The 24580-nt window shown below is 42.9% G+C and overlaps 1 protein-coding gene across 5 annotated transcripts in view; it reads left to right on the plus strand.

Annotated features, from left to right (window-relative positions):
• The window catches only part of MED14 (mediator complex subunit 14), a 57968-nt gene that overhangs the window by 8151 nt on the left and 25237 nt on the right, over positions 1–24580 (plus strand). For all 5 annotated transcript variants that reach the window (XM_005301753.4, XM_065578867.1, XM_065578885.1 and 2 more), the window contains exons 4-16: positions 421–594; positions 1548–1677; positions 3416–3544; positions 3918–4025; positions 4925–5057; positions 5688–5838; positions 8040–8151; positions 9023–9148; positions 9826–9904; positions 11686–11845; positions 12481–12675; positions 17199–17333; positions 18512–18588. In XM_005301753.4, coding sequence (XP_005301810.2) covers positions 421–594; positions 1548–1677; positions 3416–3544; positions 3918–4025; positions 4925–5057; positions 5688–5838; positions 8040–8151; positions 9023–9148; positions 9826–9904; positions 11686–11845; positions 12481–12675; positions 17199–17333; positions 18512–18588 — 1709 coding nt within the window. The remainder of the gene's footprint in view (positions 1–420; positions 595–1547; positions 1678–3415; positions 3545–3917; positions 4026–4924; positions 5058–5687; positions 5839–8039; positions 8152–9022; positions 9149–9825; positions 9905–11685; positions 11846–12480; positions 12676–17198; positions 17334–18511; positions 18589–24580) is intronic.

A 24580-nucleotide genomic window follows, 5' to 3' on the forward strand; every position in this document is an offset into this window, starting at 1 on the left:
GAGCTGCCACCCACTAATGGAAGCTCTGTTCTCAGGGAATTTTAAACTGTGCAAAGGCAGGGAGCTAGGACTGTTCCTACTAAGCTCCCTGAACTTGTCTTCCTTCCCCAGGAGTTTCTTAAATTCAGACTTGAACCTCCCTGTAATAGAAGTGAAATGAGGTACTTACTTTTTATTAAAAAGTGGGAATCTGGTATTTTTATCTGTAAATGGTTTGGTGATGGGAGAAATAAAATGTATAAATGTCCTTGAGTAAGTATTTATTTAAGAAACTACCAAAATATTCCTTCCACCTCACCCCAAAGATAGGCTTTCTTGAATTGTATGGGATGGAGGGGGAGAGAAGGGAGAAATATTACTTAGAGATACTTTGGGGAAGGGATTGACTTCAGCAGTCAATTTTTTTTTTCTCTTTTATAGATGATATCAAGTTTTCTAGATCAACAAGCTATCCTATTTGTGGACACTGCTGATCGTCTAGCATCACTAGCTAGAGATGCTTTGGTTCATGCTCGCCTGCCCAGTTTTGCTATCCCATATGCTATTGATGTGTTGACAACTGGGTCATATCCACGTCTCCCAACATGTATAAGGGTAAATGTCTTTACAGTATAGCTGAAAAAGATCCCTCCTAAAATATCTTATCAGGTAACAAACACAAATTAGTGAAACTAACAGTGTCAAACATCTTTCTCCTCCTGTAATTACTGAAGATCAAGTACATATTTCTCTTTAAAGTGCATGCTAATACAGAACCAATTACAAAATGTGCAAAATTCTAACTTGTTTATATTTAGAATATTTCTTATCAGCAAGTTAACTTTTCCCTATCATGGTTGCTAGACTACATCTGCTCTAGGGCCAACATAATAACACACCTTTTTCCTTTTTTATTAATCATTTATTGGTATTTGTACACACTAAACTAAAACCCCAGAAAAATATACAACTAACCTAAAATGTGATTGAAATCGCTGCTCACACTGTCTCTGGTTGTAGCTATGATCTTCTTAATACATGCTATTATAGTATCGCTCCAGAATTAAACAGCTGCCTTTTTTTGTATCTAGAGATCCATGGAAACACCTTCAGCTATCTTTAATACTGCTTTGTAATTTCCTTGTTTAGCTTGTATTCTGGTTAAGCAAGCTTTTCCAAAGTCATGTAAGATCGTCGAACTCTAGATTATTTTTCTTATAAATATAAAAATCTGGCTATCAACCTTAATTTTTGTAGCAATATCATTTAAGAGTACTAAGGCAACTTGATGTACAAGGTCTGGAATAGTCTGAAGTGAGCCGAGTTTAGTGATTTCTTCCTAAATATAAGGTGGTCTGTCTAGAGCACAATCCAGTTCACTGGAAGGCAAATTCAAGAGACTATAGAATGCATGTTTTAAAACTGCCTACTTAAATATAAATACTGCATCCTCTTCTACTTTCAGACTTCCAGTGTTAGTCTTCTGTATCATTTATGAAAGTTAATTTATTTAGTAATGGTTTTCTTCAGTCTGAGAGATATAGACATGTTGATACTTACTTTAACAGGATAAAATAATTCCTCCTGACCCAATAACAAAAAATGAAAAGCAAACCACACTTCATCAGCTAAACCAGATTCTTCGACATCGACTAGTGACTACAGATCTTCCTCCACAGTTGGCGAATCTTACAGTTGGTAAGGACCTGAAGTTAGTTTTAAAGACTCAATTGTTTCAGGCTATTTAAAATAGTGATTTTAGACTTTTAACTAAAACATGACTGGGAAAAAGTTTCTAAGAGTCTAAAAAGATTGAACCCTGCCCCTATGTGACATTAGTGTACATACTTCCCACAGCCTGAAAGAACTGGGAGTTGTATAATCCTATTTAAACCCACCGTAAAATTTCCAAAAAACCTTACTCTGACAACAGAAGAAAAGGTTGCTCTTCTGTTCTGACTGTAGCATTGGTCTTCATGAGCCATTGTTTCTTATATTTCTGCACACAGTTTCGACTGCTCAGGGGACTACTCCTACTCCGTGTCCTCCCTACTGATGTTTGGCAGACAAGATGGCCTCTCCTTTCTGTTTCTCCCCACCCTCATTTCCTGTGGCTCATCTTCCCATTGGTGTTAGCTAATAACCCGATTTTTAGAAACTAGGGTTTTGCGTATAAAATTGTCCATTAGTGCATGTAATGGTAAATATGAAGTCATTGAAACTTCAATAGTGGATCCATTTTTCTCTAGGCAGGGTCACTGACTTTGGGCTTTTAATCTTTGAATTTTCTGGATTTGTCAGTTATTCTGTCTAAATGTGTAGTATTGGGTAAAAATGTCAAAAGTACTTAAGTGTCTCTGTTACTTTTGAAAATTTTACCCATTGTGGTCTTTGTAAAAGAATGGTAATTTTTATATAATCATATGGCATACTTAGTCACATAATTGCAGTGGCCCTTGAGTGGAAGGATTGTCCAGTGGCTATGGTGCTAACCTGAGATGTGGGTTCAATTCCCTGTTCCCTCATGGGCTTACTTTGGACCTTGGACAAGTCAGTCTTCTGTGCCTCGTTTCCCTATCTAAAGGAGAGATAATACTGCTCACAAGGCTGTTCTTGGGATAAATATCTAAGATAGTAGATGGCCTAAATAGCCTTGCTTGTGTCTGTATCAGAATCTCTCACACCTGAGGATGGAACTATGAAAGGTCAAACTTGGTATAGGTAGCCTTCATCAAGGTGCCTTGTTCACAAATTTGTAAATGCTTGAACTGTCACTTGGGTGCACGCACAAGGCACTTTGAACACTTGTGTGCATCAAAGAATAAAAAGATGAGGCTAGACATTTCAGGCTTGGTATACAGTGAAAGGTTATATTGGCATAGCTATGTCAGTCAGGGTGTGAAAAAACCACACCACTGACTCACATAGCTGTGTCTGCACTGGTCGGAACAACTATGTTATTCAGGGAAGTGGTATTCCTGCACTGAAAAACTTCTTCTGTCAATGTAGGCTGCATCTACAGTAGAGGGCTGTGCTGGTATAGTCTCTTTAAATGCAGATGCACTCTTAGTAATTGGTGAAGTAGGTTCATTAGCCTTTCATCCCTGGAAAGGTTAAACTACCAGTTAAATATGTTTTCATGTGATTCAGTGTCTGCAAGCTGCTCAGGAGATAATCTATACTGAACTGGCAGATGTGTTAGAAGTCCTGACTGAAGTAATACTGTTTAAGGAAATTTACATGGGATGTTCCCACACTGTGCTGGCTGGTATTTCCTCTTTCACAAACATTAATAGTTGACTAACATTTTGTAGAAATGCATGTAGCAGACTAGGGATCATAGAAGATTAATTTTGTTTTATATTGCAAGCCCTCTTGCACTCTAAAGCCTGTTTAGCATGCTGAGCATAAAAAAAAAGTTCATGATTTCTCCTAGCTAATGGCCGTGTGAAATTTCGAGTTGAGGGAGAGTTTGAAGCTACCTTGACAGTGATGGGAGATGACCCTGACGTTCCATGGCGCCTCCTCAAACTGGAAATTCTGGTTGAGGACAAAGAGACTGGAGGTAACATCAGAAGTCTTTTATTTTTATATTCTTAATATTGATCTGGGGTTCTGCTCTCAAAATGGTAATGTTTTATTAATCAGCATTAAAACTAATTGTACAGCCTATATTTGCACGCCACCAACTTGATATGGATAAATCATACCTAATGTCCTGTTTTTCACCACCTTGCTCTGTGTACTTTGTACCTTTAGGGGTACAGTCTCAATGGCATTTCTCCAAATATACTGAGAGATCTGTTACTTTTTAGTAGAACCCAAGTTGCTAAATACTTTTTAATACCTTTTGGTAGCTATTCAGTGTGGTAGTCTTTTTCTTAAAATGATTTGATGTCTAGATCTCTAATGTGAACTATTTTTTTAATTCATGGAAGATGGTCGAGCTTTGGTTCATAGCATGCAGATCAGCTTCATTCATCAGTTGGTCCAGTCTCGACTCTTTGCTGATGAGAAACCGCTTCAGGACATGTACAGCTGCCTACGTATCCTTCCAAAGATTGCTTTTTAATAGAATGACATAATAGCCTCACACTCTAGTGGTTAGCGCTTAAAAGAGAAAATAAATGCTGTTAAGCTCAAGGATAATGCCCATTAGCGTAGTGGAAATGGTCTTTGAAGTTATTTTCATGGTCCAGCAGGAAAGATTCTTTGCAAGAAGCAGTATCCGATACTTACCTGGATTGCATCATTCACTTGATTGTTCAAGTCACCTGGAAGCAAACCGGATGAGTAGCTTTTTGTACTAAACTGTTTACCCCTACAACACTTGGGTAGCTGCATGTGGCAAATGATATAGAATAACATGCTGACTTTCAAGGTGCAGTAGCCAACAATCTTTATTGACTAATAGAATGGCAGTATTTGTAGACTTTTGTTGCACCTGTGGGCAGTCAAGTGGAAAATAATTTATGCACAAGTCATTAAATTGACTTTGTGCACACAAGCGATCAATTAATATTTGGGTAATGTGAAATGCTTTTCAATGAAACAAGTGATTCTATGCAAAAATAAAAACATTCTTAAGATAAGCTTGTAGTGTAACAGAATGTGGTTTTTTTTTTCTACCAACTTCATTATGAACTGCATTTCTTGTAATATTTTCCTTTCACCAAAAGGCAGTCTGATTTCAAATATCTGAAGCAGTTAGAAAAGAGTACCCTAGAAGTTTAAGACAGGATGCTGTGCAAGAAGTTAGATAAAGACAGCTTTGAAAAATACTTGACACTGTACAAAATAAACTACCACCAAGTATTTACCTGTTTTGGGGAAGCAATGGGTATGTATAAAGGACCATAGAAAAGATTTATGATGTTCTGTTGTCTTACTGTGAATCGGTATAGCATACAGAGGCTGTTTGTATTTGCTTAACTCCATTCCTTAGACTCTTTCTGCTTATCGCTTCAACTAGAAGTTTTGCATTCACAAACACTAATGCTGATTCGGGAACGTTGGGGTGACCTTGTGCAAGTGGAACGATACCATGCAGGGAAGTGTCTCTCACTCTCTGTTTGGAAGTAAGTTAAATAATTTCCAAGGACTTATTTATGCTGACAGACATGCAAGAAGACTCTTAAATGTTGGTGTATTTGTAATTAATAAACTTAGGCCAGAATTTTCAAACCTGAATTTTGAAAGCTAGGTCTCCTCAACTACCATATTTAATCACCTAAATATGTGGTCTGAATTTCAGAAATGTTGAGCACCTTCACATCATGTTGACTTAGGTGGGGATGGTGGGTGGTGAGTACCTCAGAAAATTGAACCATGTTTATTTAGGTGCCATATATTAGCTAGCATAACTATTGATGCTGTTTTGATTCATATATCTAATATGCTTTGAGCTGACATTTTATTTGATATCCTGCAAATAGTGAGCCTCGTAAACTAATTATGTGCTCCAGTTTAAATATTTCATTTTGTCACTGTATTTTTCTAATCACTTTTAATGTAGCACAACTGGCTTAATGTTTTCTGTGCGGTGCTTTCACAATCAGATATTGACTACTGAAGAAACGTCTTCCTACTCACTATGATTACACTAGCTGTAATATCACCACATGGTTTGGAGTGCTTCAGCAAGAATAACTTTTGGACTATTGTTTTAAAATATAAAGTTATTTAATACTTCATTTTTTTATTTTAAGCCAACAGGTGGTTGGGAGAAAAACCGGGACTGCATCTCTTCACAAGGTCACGATTAAAATTGATGAGAGTGATGTCTCAAAACCCTTACAAATTTCCCATGAACCTCCCCTGCCAGCTTGTGACTCCAAATTAATGGAAAGAGCCATGAAGGTAAGGCTCTCCAGCTGCAGCAGGCATTTAGTTTTTTAAATCAAGCATTTATAATTATATTGAGTTGATACATAGTCTCACTACCAGATTCTATTTGAAGAGTTCAGACTCTAGTTCAGCATCAAATTCTGTTGTTTTAGGTTAGGTGCCATTTCTTTTGTGACCTCCACAAATTGCTGATCTAGAGGATATTTCAAAGATAACTATAAAATTTCAGAATGCCTCACTTACTTCATCACAAAGGGGTAGTGGGAAACTATGGCAAAGAGTTTAAAAAGTATCTAGTGATTTTGGGTGGCCAGCTTGAGACATCTTGAAAGGCCTAATTTTCAGGAGTTCCCACATACTCGCCGTCTGAAAATAGGCCTCTTCAGAGTGTCTGAAGTTGGCCACCCAAAACTACTAGTCATGTTTGAAAACCTTGGCCTATAGGTATAAGTATTATACTAAAAGATTAATATATATTCAATTTGTAGAAATGTAAAACTTAATTCTGCACGGTAACTGTAGATAATCTCACTGGTCTGTTTTATTGACTTTTTAATCTACTAATGCCCCAATCTTAAACTAAGAAAATAAGTGGGGATAGTCAGTGTGATCTGAAATAAAGAACTATAACCTCCATTCCTATTTGGGTGCAATTTTTATTTGGTAACTTCCATTGACATGATACTAGTTAAGTTTGGCAAAACAAACCTCTGTTGCCCTGAATTTTTAAATAATTAAGTCTCTTGTAATTTCCTTGTCAAGTCAGATTGTGACATGCTGATACCAGTATTTACCATAAAAAGTAAGCAATAGAAATAGTTAACTAAGGTTAGTGTTATGATTCTCCATCATGAACTTTCTTATAGTGGGAAATCTTTACAGCACAAAACAAACCTTAACTCTGCCCCTCTAGTAACACTAGAAGTAACACTAGCCCCTGATCTTCCATTCTTTGTTCTCTTCATACCTAAGACTTGATCCTGTCAACCCTTTCATTGTAAGGATGAAGGACTCTGCACCCCCCAGCGTTTTAAGAAGCTTGGACAATAGTACAGTAGTTGGCTGATAGCCACTGATATAGTAACGGTACCATGACCTTCCTCCCACTTTCCGGCTTACTTCATAACGGATGTAAGGAGTTTACAGTGAAATTATACAGGCCCCAAGTCAGAAAAGCACATGCTTAACTTTCAACATGTGTGTAAGTCCCACTGACGTCCGTGGAACTCAAACATGTGTTTGAGCACCCTTCCTAAAGCAGGACTGCAGTTTGTAGAGGTATGTGTGGAGCCATTCTCAGTGTATGACTTATCACACGTTGGCTCACTTCATCTCACTGTTATAACTCGGTGATCTGAGCCTAGAGAACTTGTATGCATAGTTGCACACTCCCTCTGTATTTACTGTTAATTGCATAATAATCACATTGGGTAGATTGACAGTAGGACATCATAGTAATAAGGGCCTAAACAAAAATAAATAAATAAAAATAGATGACTATGGAGTCTTAATGGAGAACGATGACTTGAAGTAAGCTGTTTGTCTAAGCAAGCTATTGTACAATATTTGTTGTGGTTTTTGTATGGTTATAGAAGAAACTGGAGTCATCCAATATGTGATTATGAGGAAGGAGTTCCACTGCTATTGGTCACTGAGTTGAAACCCTTTGTTATGGATGGGTAAGATTTGTTTCTGAGAGCTTGTCTTACATGCTATAGTATTAGCAAAAGTGTGAATTTAAACTACTATGGTTATATTGATGTAACCCTGAGTGTGGACACTTTTATTCTCGTATAAAGAGGGCATTTTTCAGGTTAGCTTCTGTCTCTTTGGAAATGGTTTAAGCTAAGCCAAAAAAAAGCCACTCTTACACCGAAATAAAGTGTTTCCACATGGGCAGTTATACCAGTATAACTTGTGAATCTTTTCTCTGCAGACAAGCCGTAAGTTCTTCTAGTTGTCTCTCCCCCAATTATCCTTCCAGTGTTAAGTTGCTGCACTAGGGGCAGAGCTAAGGTTATTTTGATGTTGTCCAGACATTTCAATTGTGGGTACAAATTTATGGTATATTAAGGTTCACTGAGAATTGTACAGTGAACCAATCTAAAATGTTCACTTATAAAGTTAGGAAGTCTTATTCAAATGTATTGCATGTTCCTCTCATAGTACCTTGATTTTATTTTAAACTGGCTCTTGTAATTTTGTTTCTACAGATTGACCACTTATCAATAGAAAAACTCTTAATAGACAGCGTGCATGCGAGATCTCATCAGAAACTTCAGGAGCTGAAAGCCATCCTTAAGAGCTACAATGTTAATGACAATTGTATGTGTGTTTGTTATGACTTTTACATTTAATCTTATTTCTTTTATTGTGCATGTAAATGGTTTTGTCATCTTTGTCCCCCTCATTTCTGAGTTCCTTGTTTCTCTGTGCTTCTTGCAGCTTAATGACAAGTTTTAAAAAAGTAAAATGTATTCACAAGCTGCAAGATATGGTTTCAAGTCATCATACATTGATAACTGCTTCGGAAAGTATACGTACTTAATGTGTTCCCAGCAGATAATATCTAATTTTACATATAGTACAGAAGCTAAAGTTTGTAGTGCATTATGTTTTGGTTGGGGGGGCTGAAGTCTTCTGAAACTTGTTATAGTCAAAAAGAAATACAAGTCCTTTCACTGACTTCAGTAGCCTTTGGATTGAGCACTTAGGCCTGATCCAACTCCTATTGAAACTGATAGTAGTTGGATAGGGTCTTCAGTGTTCTTGGTGCTTCCTGTTATTAGTAGGTGTTAGGGATTTGACCATTCTCCCTTAACTATAAATTGCTTTTCTGGCTGCTATTCCAACATTAACCTTGTTTCAACATAGGGGCCTTTATCTTGTAATGCCTTACTTGCATGAGAAATGTGGTAATGTGCAAATAGTCCTGCTGAATTTGATGGGACTGCTTACAAGTGAGGATTACTGATGTGCATATGGATTGGCAGGATTAGGACCCTAGTTTTGGTTCACTGTGATGGGCCATTGTTTAATTTCGGTATGCATCCGAAGAAGTGGGCTGTAGTCCACGAAAGCTTATGCTCTAATAAATTTGTTAGTCTCTAAGGTGCCACAAGTACTCCTGTTCTTTTTGTTTAATTAAGTGGATCAGAATGTCATGTGCAATGTAGTAATTTTATTTTTTATTTAGCATTCATTGAGACGGCTCTTCCAACTCTTGTTGTTCCAATTTTGGAGCCATGTGGTCGATCAGAATGTCTTCACATTTTTGTAGATCTTCATTCTGGAATGTTCCAACTAATGCTTTATGGAATCGGTAAGTAGGTGAAATAGGCCATACTTAATACTTTATAAAGGCTCTAATCTTGATTCCTTTATGTGAGTGATTCCACTGACTCCATGGAACTGTGTAGATGAATAAGGCTTACATGAGTGAATGTTGCAGTCTTGGTCTAAAATTAGTTATATACATTTACAAATCCTTAATGTGACTGGATTTGCAATTAATTTAAGATATTCTGAATACTTTATTGTAGAAGGATTAACACTAAATAGATAGGCTTTGTTTAAATAGCATGTTTTGTATGATTCATCATGATTGGGTGGTGCTTTTATTGGATGGAGTGATTTAATGCACCTTTTATTTAGAGCTCTATGTAAACACCTGGTGTGATCAGACAGGTTTTAAGATTCTGCTCCTGTATGTGTGTATTCAGCACAGTATGCCTAACAGGTTCGGTGACTTAAGTTTCAGATTGTATGAGAAAAGAGAAAATAGATTAGTTTTTCTGAACAGTATAACAATTTTTTTGTGCTGGGGTAGTATTTCAAAAGAGTTACTGCTCACTTTTAAGTATATATACAAAAGTGTGGGTATGTGTATCAAATTAGACAGAAATACAAGAAGTTGCTTCTTACTCAAAGATCCGAATTTCACTATTTACAAAGTAGATGTTAGACTTTTTGCTTACTTAAATAATTACATTTTTATAGACCAGTTGACACTGGATGACATAGAGAAGTCGGTCAATGATGACATGAAACGCATTATCCCTTGGCTTCAACAGCTCAAGTAAGTGATCTTGGAATTATTCATTTGACTTACATATTATGAATTATAACATACAAGAATAAGTTCCTTAGCATTGTGGGAGACATATCCTTTCCCTATCCTAAGTAAGTTAGGGTGCTGGCTATCTCCTCTTTCCTCTGCTGGAGTAGACTCCATAGCCCTTTCCTAGCCTGCCTTTATCCCACTCTATATGAAAATCTCTCCCCATGTGTGTTTGCACAGGGAGCTCCTTTGTAAGTGGCCTTCGCAACACCATGTGCGTGAAATCTTGTCCCAACTGAAGTCCATGCCAACTCCTGTTGACTTCATTAGGGTCAAAATTTCACCGTGCATGCACACATGCACAGCTTCCCCAAACCCTATTTCCCTCCTCCCACGTTCTTACACAGTTGAATGTTACTAGTTCTGTTGCAAAAAAACCCTCCCCTTTGTAGCAGCAGAGGAAGGAACAGGAATTGCCCATTGTCAGCATAATGCATTCCACTTCTTATCCAGTTATTTTAGCACTTCAGTTTTGATCAGTTTATACCATTAAGGTATGTTCTAACTTATAGATTTAGATGTCCTCTGAAGCCCTAAGATTGAGGCACCTAATAATTTTAAGCAAATAATATATTAACTCAATAAAATATACGCCGTTATGTCCCTATTGCCTCCCAAACCTGACTGTAATACAAATACAATTTAAAGCCATGTGAAAACAAAATCCCGTCTTCTGTCATCCTGACGCCCCCCGCCCTGCAGCTCCCCAAACTCCCAGCATACTTTTGTAAGAGTCATACTCTATTGGCATCCTGGGAAATTATCAACATTCCTGTGTTATAAATTGTGGTCTGTAACTGAAGGCCAAAATAGCGTTGCAAACCTTGAGGCAGCTATTCTCTATTCTAGAACAGCCATTAGGACATGGCAGGCTTGCTTTTGGGCATTATTGTCCTGACTTGCAGAGGTTCCAAGCACCCAAAACTCCAGCTGGAGACCACAGAAACTGGATGCTCAGTACATCTGAAAATCAAACTATATATCTCTGGCTCATTCTCAGACCTAGCTGTCACTTGTAGTCTTGCCTGTGTGATGAGAATCCAGTTGTAAATATCTCAAATATTCTGACTCCGATTCAGCTTTATATTAGGATAAATGTGCTGTAATATCTTCTATATAGGTCATCCCTTCTTCATCCCTGAAATTTCAGGTTCATATAGTTATGCTAGAAAATAGCAGAAACCCAGAAAGTAACAGAATAGTGCAGTGTCAGTGTCTTTTTCAAAAACTGTGACATGGCTTGCCAGAACACTGAAGTAAGAAGAATTTTTCTCCAGTAAATTTTTTTAATGGGTCACGGTAAAGTTGGAAGGGGCCACATTGTGAACTCACTAAAACCTGCAAGGTTTTCTAAGGTATTCTCTAATTCTGTAATCCTGCAGAAATATTTCCAGCAACGTCTTTTAAAATCTCACTGAATAGAGTTCTTAAATGAAAGAACACATCCCTGTAGTCTCTGAAATCCAAGTGTTGCAACAGTAAGAATCTAAAAGTGAAATAGACTATAAATAAATGAAATTGAATTATCATTACCCAAGCTGATGGAGACAAAATATAAACATAAATGGTGACAAGTAAATCTAATTTTTAAAATTCTAGGGTCTAGGGTAATTAACTTTACATCAACTTCACTCTGTATATAACTTTTAATTTGATAGTGACCCTGTATGACTTATTGTTTTGTAGCATTTTAATACATAAAAACTCAAAGCACTAATGTTTTTCTTTTTTAATGCAAGGTTTTGGCTTGGACAGCAGCGATGCAAACAGTCTATAAAACATCTGCCTACAGTAACCAGTGAAACATTGCAGCTAGCTAATTATGCTAGCCATCCTGTTGGCAACCTTTCCAAGCACAAACTGTTTATCAAACTCACTCGCCTTCCACAGTACTACATTGTAAGTAATTTGAAAACACTTTTCTGAACTTTGGTGCTTGGAGACAAAAGCATAACAAGCACTTTATTAAAAAAAAAAAAAAAAAAAAAAAAAGTAAATACAGCATGATAGACTGGCTACCAGTGATGATTGCTTTAAACGTCTAGTCCCCATTTCTCTAGCTCCCAGGGTCTGTCTATTAATATGGTTTGTATGAACATAATCTGTTTTTGTTACTCCATGAGCCTTCTAGCTTTCTTTTTATTTCCTAGCAGGCTGGTCTCCCTTCTCTTCCTGAGTTCTTTTCCCTACTATAATACAGTGTTTTTAGAAAGAGATAAAATAGTTTTTGGAAGAGGGGAAAAAAAAAAAACGAATGTAATTTTAATTAATGGAGATATCCCATCTCCTAGAACTGGAAGGGACCTTGAAAGGTCATAGAGTCCAGCCCCCTGCCTTCACTAGCAGGACCAATTTTGATTTTGCCCCAGATCCCTAAGTGGCCCCTTCAAGGATTGAACTCTCAACCCTGGGTTTAGCAGGCCAATGCTTAAACCACTGAGCTATCCCTCCTCCCCCCCGTAGTTTAATTATTATTTTTTTTAAATTATTTTGTCAAGCTTCTTCTCAAAATGAATGTTTTGTTTTAAACATAGGTGGTAGAGATGTTTGAAGTTCCTGGCAACCCCACAGAACTGGAGTACAAGAATCATTTTCTCTCTGTGAGCTGTCCTGAAGGAGATGACAGCCCTGCTACTGCACTTTTACTACAGCAATTCAAACCAAACATCGAGGAGTTGGTACTAGACACAAAAAGTGGGAAACAAGCAAAAGGCGGTGCCAAGCGCAAGGTTTGTACTTCCATATGGAAACGGACATTAAACCTGTGTTTGCCCTAAGATTATGAATAGTGTCTGGTTGTAGGTGAATTATAAGTACCTGGAAGATTAATTTGTCCCAGCTCAAAGCTAGATGCAGCTTGTGGGGATAACTGGCAGCTTTAGTAATGGCATATTTGAAATGTTGTGTAGCTTACCTCTGTAACGCTGTCTTAGTGGGTCATAACTGAGAGTGTCAAATTCAGGACAAACCCCTGAGAAATAGGGCAAACACAACCCAAAACTGGTGGTTATTCTTTTATAAGATATACCAAACCAGCCACAAAAATAAATTCCTATTTCACCACACTGGCTAACAAGAAAACATAAAGGGAGTCTCCTTAGGCATTCCAGTTCTTAATCATAGAATATCAGGGTTGGAAGGGACCTCAGGAGGTCATCTAGTCCAACCCGCTGCTCAAAGCAGGATCCATCCCCAAACAGATTTTTACCCCAGTTCCCTAAATGGCCCCCTCAAGGATTGAACTCACAACCCTGGGGTTAGTAGGCCAATGCTCAAACCACTGAGCTATCCCTCCCTCTTATATCACCACCATTCAGAGATGAGTGGTTCTTTACAACTGGTCTAATCAAATAGGTTCTTCTGATCCCAAAGGACTAGCCATGCATCCAGGTCAATATATAACTTAGATCTTACCCCAAAATCATGCTGATGCCAGTCCTTTAGTATCTAAAATCTAAAGGTTTATTCATAGAAAGAAAGAAAGGTGAGAGTTAAAATTGGATAAAGGAATCAATTACGTACAGTAATGGCAAAGTTCTTGGTTCAGGCTTGTAGTAGTGATGGAATAAATTGCTGGCTTAAGTCAAGTCTCTGGAGTACATCCACAGCTTAGATGGTTCATTCAGTCCTTTGTTCAGAGCTTCAGTTTGTAGCAAAGTTCCTCCAGAGGTAAGAAGCAGGATTGAAGACCAAATGGAGGTGTTTCCAGGGCCTTTTATAGCTTTTGACATGTGAAAGACATCCCATTGTTCTTACTGTGGAAAATCACAGCAACAAGATGGAGTTTGGAGTCACATGGGCAAGTCACATGTCCATGCATTTTGCCTAGTCACAGCAGGAAATTTCATTTAAGTGTAGATGGGTGTCTCCTATGGTCCATTGTTAGTTAAATGTTCTTTTGATGGGTTACTCAATTTGAATAGTCCCTCCAAGATGTGTTGGCTAATTACTTTGTGGGCGTTACCCTAGGAGCAAATGTTTGAAATCCAAGTATAGAGCCAATACTTATAACTTCACATACAAAAATGATACATGCATACAGATAGCATAATCAGAACCAGCAAATCAGAACCTTTTCATAGACCCCTCACTCGACAACCATTGTACAAGATTTGTTACAAATATATAACTGGTTGCAACAATGATCTATATGGTCATATTTTAATCAGATAACGTCACAACATCTCTTCTACATGGGGAAATGAAGCAGAATTGCTATTGTGTAATAAGCTATTCTGCAATAGCTAGTCCAGAAAAGTTATTGCGCTTTAAACACACACCCTGCCTTATTCCATAATAAGTTCCATTTGTAGATGAGACCTTAGTCAAATACCCATTCACTGTGTATGGTCTTCCCTTGTTTTAGCAGCTATACAAACAAATTAGGGGTCTTGAGTCATTCTGACTTTATTACACCTCTACCCGGATATAACGCTGTCCTCGGGAGCCAAAAAATCTTACCGCGTTATAGGTGAAACTGCGTTATATCGAACTTGCTTTGATCCGCCGGAGCACACAGCCCTGCCCCCCCCCGGAGCACTGCTTTACCGCGTTATATCCGAACTCGCGTTATATCGGGGTAGAGGTGTACTACTAGTTTTGACAACCTGGGCTTACATATTTATTTTAAATCAAGTATATTTTAGATAAAGGCAACATTAATTTGTTAATATTAGAATAGTAATAGTAACTTAATTAAACTTGACTCTGATACTCAAATAGTTGATGTGTTTTTAATCACTAGAGTCTAGTAACCCTGAAATTTTGCTTTTAAATGTATACAATTTTAACTATTTACCTTTTTAAGTATATATACTTGTTCATAAGCTGATTTTTTTAAATAAAAAAAGGGAAGCACCAGAGAAGGGGGTCGGCTTCTGAACGGGTATAGAGAGGGAGAGGTGGGATACAGCCCCTCCCCCCAACAGAGGGAGCAAGGAGAGGCAGCACAGCCAGAAGGGAAGAGGCGGGGCCAGAGTCTCTCTCTGCTTCTGGCCACGCTGCTCTCCCCCCAGCCTCCGAAGCAGCTGCAGCTCTGGGGGCTGGCAGGCTGCAGCCGTGCCACTCTGTCCCATGCCCCAGAGCACGCTGCGGCCGTGCCAGCCCGCCGAAGCACACTGTGGCCGCGCCGCCCGGCCTGGCCCGCTGGAGCATGCTGCGGCCAAGCCAGAGACATCCTCCGCTGGCCCTCCCCAGAGAAGGTGGGAAGGGATGGGATGGGGAGAGTGTGGGGGTCCCGGGCTAGAGGTGGGGTCATGTGGGGAGTGGTCAAAGGGGTTACTCCCCTGACTCCCAGCTTCTTCCCCCCTCCCCCCCCCCCAAAAAAAAATATTTCCCCACCAGTTGCTGTCCCGGCTCATCAGGGTAAGCAGCTGGCGCGGTGGGACACTTTGTTTGCTTAGGTTTACCTCCGTGCCTGCGGACGCTCAAGGTAAACAAACCATCTTGGCCCACCTGCGGCTTACCCTGATCGCTCGGGAGCCAAAGTTTACTGACCCCTGAATTATAGGGTCAGCTAATGAATGGGTTATAAAAATTTTCTATTTATACTTATCCATCTTGGGGGGGGGGGGCGGCGGTCGGCTTATAAATGAACCTGCTTATGATTGAGTATATACGGTAGTCTTTGCCTATGCTGCCTGGTGTCATCATGGATTGAATATATGTAGAAGGTTTTTTAGGGAGGTATTTTACAAGAAGTTGTGAATAGATGGAAAGAACTTTGAGTTCATGTGATGGAGTGTTATAGTGTAAATTTTCTAATTAAAAATGTGATGAATGTATGAAAGGTAATAAACTTAAAGGGCTCTTGGTATGGAAACTTTAATCCTACAATGAGAGCTGCATGGCAAAGTCCTGCTGAAGTCATTACTGAGACCCCTGCAAAGAGCCTGTCTGTGTTGTGCTCACTGCAGGGTCACGATCTAGAAAATTAATTTTTAGCTTCCGGTCCTATGGGTATGTCTACACTGCAGTTAGACACCTGTGGCTGGCCTGTGCCAGCTGACTTGGGCTCAGGCTGTAGGGCTGTTTAATTGTGGTATAGATGTTTGGGCTGCAGCTGGAGCTCTGGGACCCTCCCACCTCAGAGTCCTAGAGCCCGGGCTCCAGCCTGAGCATCTACACTTCAATTAAATAGCCTCTTAGCTTGAGCCCGCTCAAGGACCAGCTGCAGGTGCCTAATTGTAGTGTAGACATACCCTAAGTGTGGAGTGTTCTTGGATCTAATGTTTAAAGATGTGTAAAGTGTATGTTTTAACTGTGACTTTGTATTTCATTAAAAAATAAACAGAATGATTGTGATAATTCTTGGTTATTTCAGTTGTGTTTAAGTAACTCTTGTTTGTGCGGAGGGTTTTTTATTTTTTTCTTAACTAGGCCCTTGTCTACGCTACATAATTTTGGGAGTTCTGGAGCCTTTCTAGTTTCCAAAATATCAGATATGTTTATGCATTATCGGTGTCCTGTTTTACAAAAGTATGCCATTTTATATATTTGAAAGTGCTTGTTTATAGGATTGTTCTTTACATTTTTGCTCCAGTTCCCTAGTGTCATCTGCTGATGTAGTTTACAAACTACTTCAGATATAATGCAATGAAGAGGCTGACTGGACAGTGAGAAGGGATGGGGAAAGAATGAGGCATCATCAATCAAATGCTGTGATTGTTGAGCAAAAGCTAGTGTATTTCAAATATATTTCAATGATACAGTGACTATGTAAAAGGTGTATTTCAAATATATTTCAATGATACAGTGACTATGTAAAAGGTGTATTTCAAATATATTTCAATGATACAGTGACTATGTAAAAGGTGTAAGGAGGTTTCTTGAAGTCTTGTGGCTTAAGTGAATATTCAGAGGAAATTTAAAGGATTGTAAGGTAATGTAGATTGCAACTCCCAAACCCCCTAATTTGAGGAGTTGGTCTAGTCACTATGTGGAAAGGTACTTCAGGAGACCCATAATATTTTGGGGGGAGTGCTGTGTGTGGACTCAGTAAACTAGTTTACACAACGAAGGTTTGCAAGTGTGTTAAACACTAAATTGTTTTGTGAGAAAATTATAGAATGCTTTTAAATAAACCCGATTGAGTCCTCTAACCCTTAAGAGTAACCATATGTGCCCAGAGAGTATTTCATTTCAAACATAACAGCTGATCAAGCTTTTCCTTTGCATTATGACCTTTTTGAAGGGTGACTGTTTTTATTCCAAATGGGCTAGTAGATATCGTCTTTCTCTGTTTGAATTCTAGTTGTCTGGTGATCCGTGTTCTGTAGAATCTAAGAAACCAAAACGATCTGGAGAAATGAGTGCCTTCAATAAAGTCCTAGCTCATCTTGTAGCAATGTGTGATACAAATATGCCATTTATAGGACTTCGTATGGAGGTAAGTATTATGAGATTAACATTTTCCTAGAATTTCTTTGTATAAACTGATTTATCTATATTTGGGGGTGTGGCGGGGTGACAACTCACTGGCCCGGCGCCTCCTGCTGGTTGTTCAGGGAATTAGCTCTTTTCCAGCTCTGGAGCGCCCTCTGCTGGCTGATGTCCCAGCTGCCGCTGGCCCCCTGTGTCCCTCCCGGACCCCAGTGCCTTTTACATCAGGGTTTTGCCCCCTAGTGACAACCCACAATCTGGGTCTCCCCACCCAGGGGAACCCCCAACCCCATCCCCAGTGTGCCTCAGTGGCTACTGCCAGTCATCATCGAGCCCCTGCTCCCTGGGGCAGACTGCGGTCTATAAACCACTCATCATTGGTAAGGGGGGTTGGACCTGCTGCCTCTGCCTATATCTGGGCTGCCCCTCTGCAGCCCCAGTACCTTTGTTGGCCCTTAACTCGGCCTGGAGCCTGGGGCTTTGCTAGGCCAGAGCTCCCCAGCTCCCTCTGCCCTTCCCCAGCACTGCTCCACCCTAGATACCCTTCTCAGCTTCCCAGGCAGCCAGGTCCTTCTCTCTCAAGTAAGCTAGAGAGAGTCTGTTCGTCCTTCTGGCCCACTGCCCTCTTATAAGGGCCAGCTGGGCCCTGATTGCACTGGCTACAGCTGTGGCTGCTTTCCCAATCAGCCCAACTTTTCTCCTGCCACAGCCCTCTCCCAGGACTGTTTTAAGCCCTTCAGGGCAGGAGAGGTGTAACCACCCTGCTTCAGGGGGCATGTGCTAACATGTCTTCAGACATGCCTGCATACTGTTCCTTCTCTAGTCCTCTCTGCCTTCCATTCTAAATGCGCAGCTGGCCAATGTCAGGAATCTGTTTGCATGGGCCAACTGAGTGCTTTAGAGCTCGGTCCTCCTACTCCAGTTGCAGCTGTGACTCCCTGCCACCGCTGATGCTTGGGAGAGGGAAGGGCGGGGTAGGGGACAGGATAAAGTGAAGAGAGAGAAGGGGAGATGGTGGGATGTCAAGGGGAGACAAGAGTGTAGTGTGGCCCCCCATGTTCTCAATTTTACATGCTCAAAATGTGAAACTGTCACTTGTAGCAAGACGCAAACTTTGAAAGAGTGTACACCTCCCCCCCTTGAGTTTGTTTGTTATAACTTAATGAAATCTTCCTTTTTCTTTAGTTGTCTAATATGGAGATTCCACACCAAGGAGTACAGGTAGAAGGAGATGGCTTCAGCCATGCTATACGTTTATTAAAGTAAGATATTGTTATACACTTCATTTTATCAAGTACATGAACAGTATTAGGAAAAAGGAGCATTTGAAGAGTTTGACACCTTGCAACACTAAACTTTGAAAAGCATTTTTGTTTTAAACAATGGCTTATTTTACATCCCCAGTCATTTAAGGTAATGTGGCCTGCGGTGGGGAGGGGAAGAGTAGGAAAATAATGTATTGCCCTTTATTGTTGGAACAGCCAGTCCTGGTGTCTGTTCATAGGTGAGAATTGACCAGCTAAGGGGCATGGTCTCTGTCTCTTCCAAACATGACAAATGCACAGCAACTATAAGTAAGGCTGAGATTCTGTCATGCATATTTTTAGTAAAAGTCATGAGAAATAAAGAAAACTTCACAGAAGCCCGTGACCTATCCCTGACTTTTAAAGCAAAATGGGGAGCTGCGGGCTCCCCACACCACCCAAGGGACCCCGGCTCAGAACTGTTGGGTTCCTCCACCTCCGGTGGCTCTCAGCTTGGGGCACCTCTGCCCTCCGCAGCGGCCCAGAGCTCCAGGGCACCCCTGCGGCGGCCCAGAGCTCGTGGTGCGGCCCCGCAATTGCCAGCCACCAGAGGTGGCAGAGGGACCCTGTAGCTCCCTGCCGCTGCAGGCTCAAGTCATGGAGGTCTCTGGAAGTCAAGGATTCCGTGACCTCTGTGACAAAATTGTAGCCTTCCTTGTTCCAGCCAAAGATGGCTTTCTAACCTAGCATCTCCTGCTACCGTCCTTGGCAGGAATTGCCATTCTGCTACTAGCCTGTGTCCCAGGTTCCCTGTGTATTTCTTAGCAATCAGGAGGTTAGAACCTTGGCTTGGAGGTTTCACAGTACCTCTCTCCAGGAATGTGAATTATACTAATGCCTCCAGCCCATAGTTCTTCTTCTTTGAGTGATTGCTCATGTGTATTCCACAATAGGTGTGCGTGCTCACCATGTGCACTGGTGCTTTAAGTCCCTCCTCCCCCCCCCCTCCCCAGTATCCGTAGGGGAGCGCCCCAGCGACCCCTGGAGCGGCACCTCTGTGGCGTGGTATAAGGGGCACTGCGCGCTCTCCCCACCCTTAGTTCCTTCTTGCCGCCAGCAAAGGTGCTTCGGAACTGCTCTGCTCCAGCTTGTCTGCAGCTTTCCTCCAGAACTCTTGTTTGTTCAGTGTAATAGTACCTGTAGTTGAAGTAGTTAGTGTAACTTAGTTTAGTTTAGTGCGCCCAGGCCGGGGCGTGCCCGGGTTGTAAGTCATGCAACACTTATAGGTGACCAGTGCCAGTGAGTGATTCGCACATGGACTGTTTACGCTGTCTGGGCGAAACCCATCTCTGTGATTGCTGCAAAATTTGCAGGTCTTTCAAGCCTCGGACCAAGAGAGAAAGAGACATTCGGCTCCGGGCTATCCTGATGGAGTCGGTGTTGACCCCGACTCTGGCGTGCCGCTCTGAGTTTGCACTGGGCACCGCGGTGTTGGTGCACGGCGACCCCTCAGTGCCATCTACCAGTCGGCACCGCTCCCCGTACGCAGGGCACACAAAGGTGGCTAAGAAGAGGCCTTCTCCGCCGTGACCTCGGAGCAAGACTGGGGGAGAGGATAGACCTATGTTGGGTAGTCCTTGGTCCCCATCGGCCTCCGGCTCAGGTTGAGCAGAGTAGTCAGGCCCATTCGGAGGTCCTGAATGTCTGGATGCCCTCCATGCCGGAGGACCTGCAAGCGGCCTGGGACGTTATGTTCATGCTGGTACCAGGGGCACTGCCAACGCTGGCTCCGCGGTCCAGAGGCAAGCCACTGCTAGGATCTCCACAGTCGCCCCTGGCTTGGTACCATTCGCGGTCGAGGGAATGTTCCCGACACAGTTTGCCGCTCAGCGACCGTCCCATGCGTAGTTCACGCTGGTCACCGTCGACCCCCACCAGGTGGCTGGGTTCCGACTGACAGGGGCTCCAGGCAGCGCTCCGCCTTGTGGAGCGTGCCCCGTCGAGACCGAGACAGACGACACCGAAGGTCTTCGTCTCCGAGGGGCTACCGTAGTCCGTTGTGACACGAACGTCGATGCCATTTCCGTTAGTCATCTCGCTCCAGGACCCGGCCACGGCACCACTCCCGCAGTTCTGGGCTTCGATCTCCGGCGGCTCGCCAGCACGGATCAGCCCACCACAGCCGATGGCGGAGCAGCTGCTACCGGCGGTACCATTCCTCCACGTTGGAATCGTGGTCTCGTGGTCGGCACCGTTGCCAACGCTCCTCCCAGTCCAGGGACAGCGGCAGATCGTACGCCAGCCCGGCCTCCCTTTGTAGTCATCGATCAATGGGACAGGCCAGTCAGGCTGAACAGCGTGCTCTGCCGATGCGGCAGCAGATGCAGTGGCACCGGGCTCTGTGGCCGGCACAGTGGTACCAATGGGCCCCGTGACCCCCGACGCAGCCCCCAGTGGAGGCTCGCTTGGTGGCCGAAGCCTTGGACCGGCCATCAGCCTCCTTGTCCCAGTCTCCAAGAAAGGAGTCGGTGGGACGTGCATCTTTGGTGCTATTCCTGGAGGGCCACCAAGTGGTGGGTCCTCCAGTACCGGCGGACATGCAAAGTACTGCGCCTGCCTCCTCACCCTCTCCTGATGAGGCGATTACAGCCCCTCTTCCCTCTGTCCTGCAGGAGGACTCTAAAGCCCACCAGGAACTATTAAAAAGGATGACATCAAGCCTCAACCTTCAGGCCGAGGAGGTGGAGGAGCCCTCGGACACCCTCTTCAACGTCCTATCCGCCTCGTTGCCGGGCAGGGTGGCTCTCCCACTCGATGAAGGGGTGGCAAAAATTTCAAACACTTGTGGCAAACGCCAGCTTCCTTGCCCCCCATCTCTAAGAGGCCTGAACGGAAGTACTTTGTGCCCGCCAAGGCGCATGAATATTTGTACACCCACCCTGCCCCCTACTTCCCTGGTGGTTGAGTCGGTCAACCACAGGGAGCAGCAGGGCCAACCAGCCCCTCCTCCGAAAAATAAAGACTCAAGGAGGCTGGACTCATTTGGGAGAAAGGTTTATTCATCCTCAGGCTTCCAGTTAAGGGTGGCGAACCATCAGGCTCTCCTGGGTTGGTATGTGTTCAATTTGTGGGGCTCTCTTCCCAAATTTGAGAACTCCCTCCAGGAGCGTGACAGGAAGGAGTTCAAAGCTCTGGTGGAGGAGGGCACAGCGGCTGCCAGGGAAACCCTGCAGGCAGCATCAGATGTGGCAGATACGGCTGCATGGTCCATGGCCTCCGCGGTGTCCAGGAGGAGGGTGTTGTGGCTCCTGCTGTCTGGAGTGTCTAGTGAGGCGCAGAACTCTTTGCAGGACCTCCCGTTCGATGGCAAGGCTCCGTTTGCAGAACAGATGGACGTGAAGCTGCACGGCCTGAAAGATTCCCGCACTACGCTTAAGACACTTGGCCTCTATGTCCTGGCTCCAGCTATAACTAAGTTTAAGATGCAGCAGGATCCCACCCAGGCCACCCACTCTAAATACGAGCCCACTTATAAAAAGTCGCGGGACTATAAGAAACGCCCGCAGAGGCAGTCCCAGTCTGCTCCCCAACCAGGGTCCTCCAAGGGCAAACCGGCAGGGAAACGGCAGTTTTGACGGAATGCCCGGGGGTGACCTACCAGTTCACATCAGGGATCCACACGCAGTAAAGCTACTCTTCTCCAACCGGTTGTGTGCTTTTCTCCCGGAGTGGTCACGGCTGACCTCGGACCGGTGGGTCCTCAACACCCTCCAGTTGGCAAAGTGGTCTCGGTTTTCCCGATCGGCGGCTGAGCGGGGCGTTTCCCCCATGGCTGCCCTGATCCATCTAATTTTAGATTATCTCCTTCACCTTAGATCTCATTTTAGACTATCTCCTCCAGGTGTCACCATTTCGGCCTTCCACCCACCGGTGCAGGGGCACACAGTATTCTCTCATGCTTTGACTGCCCGATTCCTTAAGGGATTGGATCATCTCTTCCTGTACGTTAGGCCCCCAGTCCCGGGGTGGGACCTGAGCTTGGTGCTGGCCCAGTTGACGGGTCCCCGCTTTGAGCCGTTAGCTACGTGCTCCTGGTTGCACCTCTCGTGGAAGATAGCCTTCCTGGTGGCGATCGTGTCTGCTAGACGGGTCTCGGAACTCAGGGCCCTGACCTCCAAGCCCCCGTACACACTGTTCCATAAGGATATGGTCCAGCTCCGCCCACATCCTTTGTTCCTCCCAAAGGTGGTCTCCACCTACCATATGGGTCAGGATATATTCCTGACGGTCCTCTGCCCCAAACCCCATGCGTCCAGTGAGGAGTGCCACCTCCACACGCTGGATGTGAGATGGGCTCTGGCCTTTTACCCTGAAGCGGACTAAGCCGTTCAGGAAGTCTTCGCAGCTGTTCATTTCCTCGGCCGAATGCATGAGGGGTCTGCTGATCTCCACTCAGCGGCTCTCCAAATGGACTGCCTTGTGCATCTGTACCTGTTATGACCTGGCGGGAATCCCTCCCCCGTCAATTGTGAGGGCACACTCAACTAGGGCGAAAGCCTCATTGGGTGCCTTTTTAGCCCATGTCCCAATCAGGACATTTGCAGGGCTGCCACATGGTCTTCAGTTCACACGTTCACCTCGCATTATGCGATCGTCTCCCAGACCAGGGAAGACTCCAGGTTTGGCAGGGCTGTGCTCTGTCCCGAGAGTTTGTGAACTCCTACCAACCTCCAACAAATATAGCTTGGAATCACCTATTGTGGAATACACATGAGCAATCACTTGAAGAAAAGACAGTTACCTTTTCCGTAACTGGCGTTCTTCGAGATGTGTTGCTCATGTCTATTCCACATCCCGTCCTCCCTCCCTCCCCTCTGTCGGAGTTGTCTGGCAAGAAGGAACTGAGGCGCCACTCTAGGGGTGACTAGGGGCACTCCCCTACGGGTACTGCTAGGTGAAAAACTTCTGGCACCAGTGCACGTAGTGAGCACGTACACCTATTGTGGAATAGACATGAGCAACACATCTTGAAGAACACCAGTTACGGAAAAGGTAACTGTTTTTTCTTACCAGCTTCCTTCTGCCAGGTGAAGGCTTTAATATAGCAGTATATGGTTCTCTTGAACTGTACTTCCTTCTTCATTTATTTTTGTAGATTTGAACAATGTGCCCTTTCTTGTATCTTGGGACACCAAAATTAACATAATTTTACCTTTTTCAATAAGTGAAAGAAAGGGGATGTTCTGTAGAAGCCAGCAATTTTTATTTCCCCACATCTCAAATCACTTGTCCTCAAGCAAAAGCTTGAATGCTTTAACAAGAGTCCCTGGCATTGCGCCCTGAAGATCAATAGACTTGGGCTCTAATGGACCAGTGGAGGGAAACTCATTCCTAACCTGAGGGCTTTTCAGTGAGAATACTAATCAGTAGCCCCAGATCCTAATATCTAGAGACAGTTAGTTCAGGCAGCTCCAGGTGACCTCTGTAGTGATCGCTCATGAGGAGAGTTCTCTGATGTAGTCATGGCTTAAGCCATGAACGTAGGAATTGCCATGCTGGATCAGACCAGTGGTGGATGTGGTTCAGTGTTCTGTCTCCCACAGTGGCCAATATCAGCTGTTTTGGAGGAAGGTGCAAGGAATCCTGAAGAGAGAAACTGCTAGTAGAGGAAGTTTCTTCCTAAGCCCCTTCATTTATTGGCTAGCTTATACCCTTAAGCAAGAGGATTTATATCTATCCTAAAAAAAACCTCTTGTATAATATTATGTGACCTTTTCATATTTCTGTAATGAAAATAAACTATACTGATAAAGCACCTTTATACTGATATAACTGTCTACCCTAAAGTTGTGCTGCTTTAAATATTGATTTAGAAACAGCTATAGTTAAAGCAGTACACAACTGTGCATACAAACCCTTATACTCCATATTCCATATTTCAAAGTGATGCATGAAGTCTAAGCAAGTCTGAAAGAAGGTCTGTAGAGGGACTGTGAACTTGTAACAAGTT

This window comes from Chrysemys picta, chromosome 1 (assembly GCF_011386835.1).
Source record: "Chrysemys picta bellii isolate R12L10 chromosome 1, ASM1138683v2, whole genome shotgun sequence".
In the NCBI taxonomy this organism is placed as follows: Eukaryota; Metazoa; Chordata; order Testudines; family Emydidae; genus Chrysemys; species Chrysemys picta.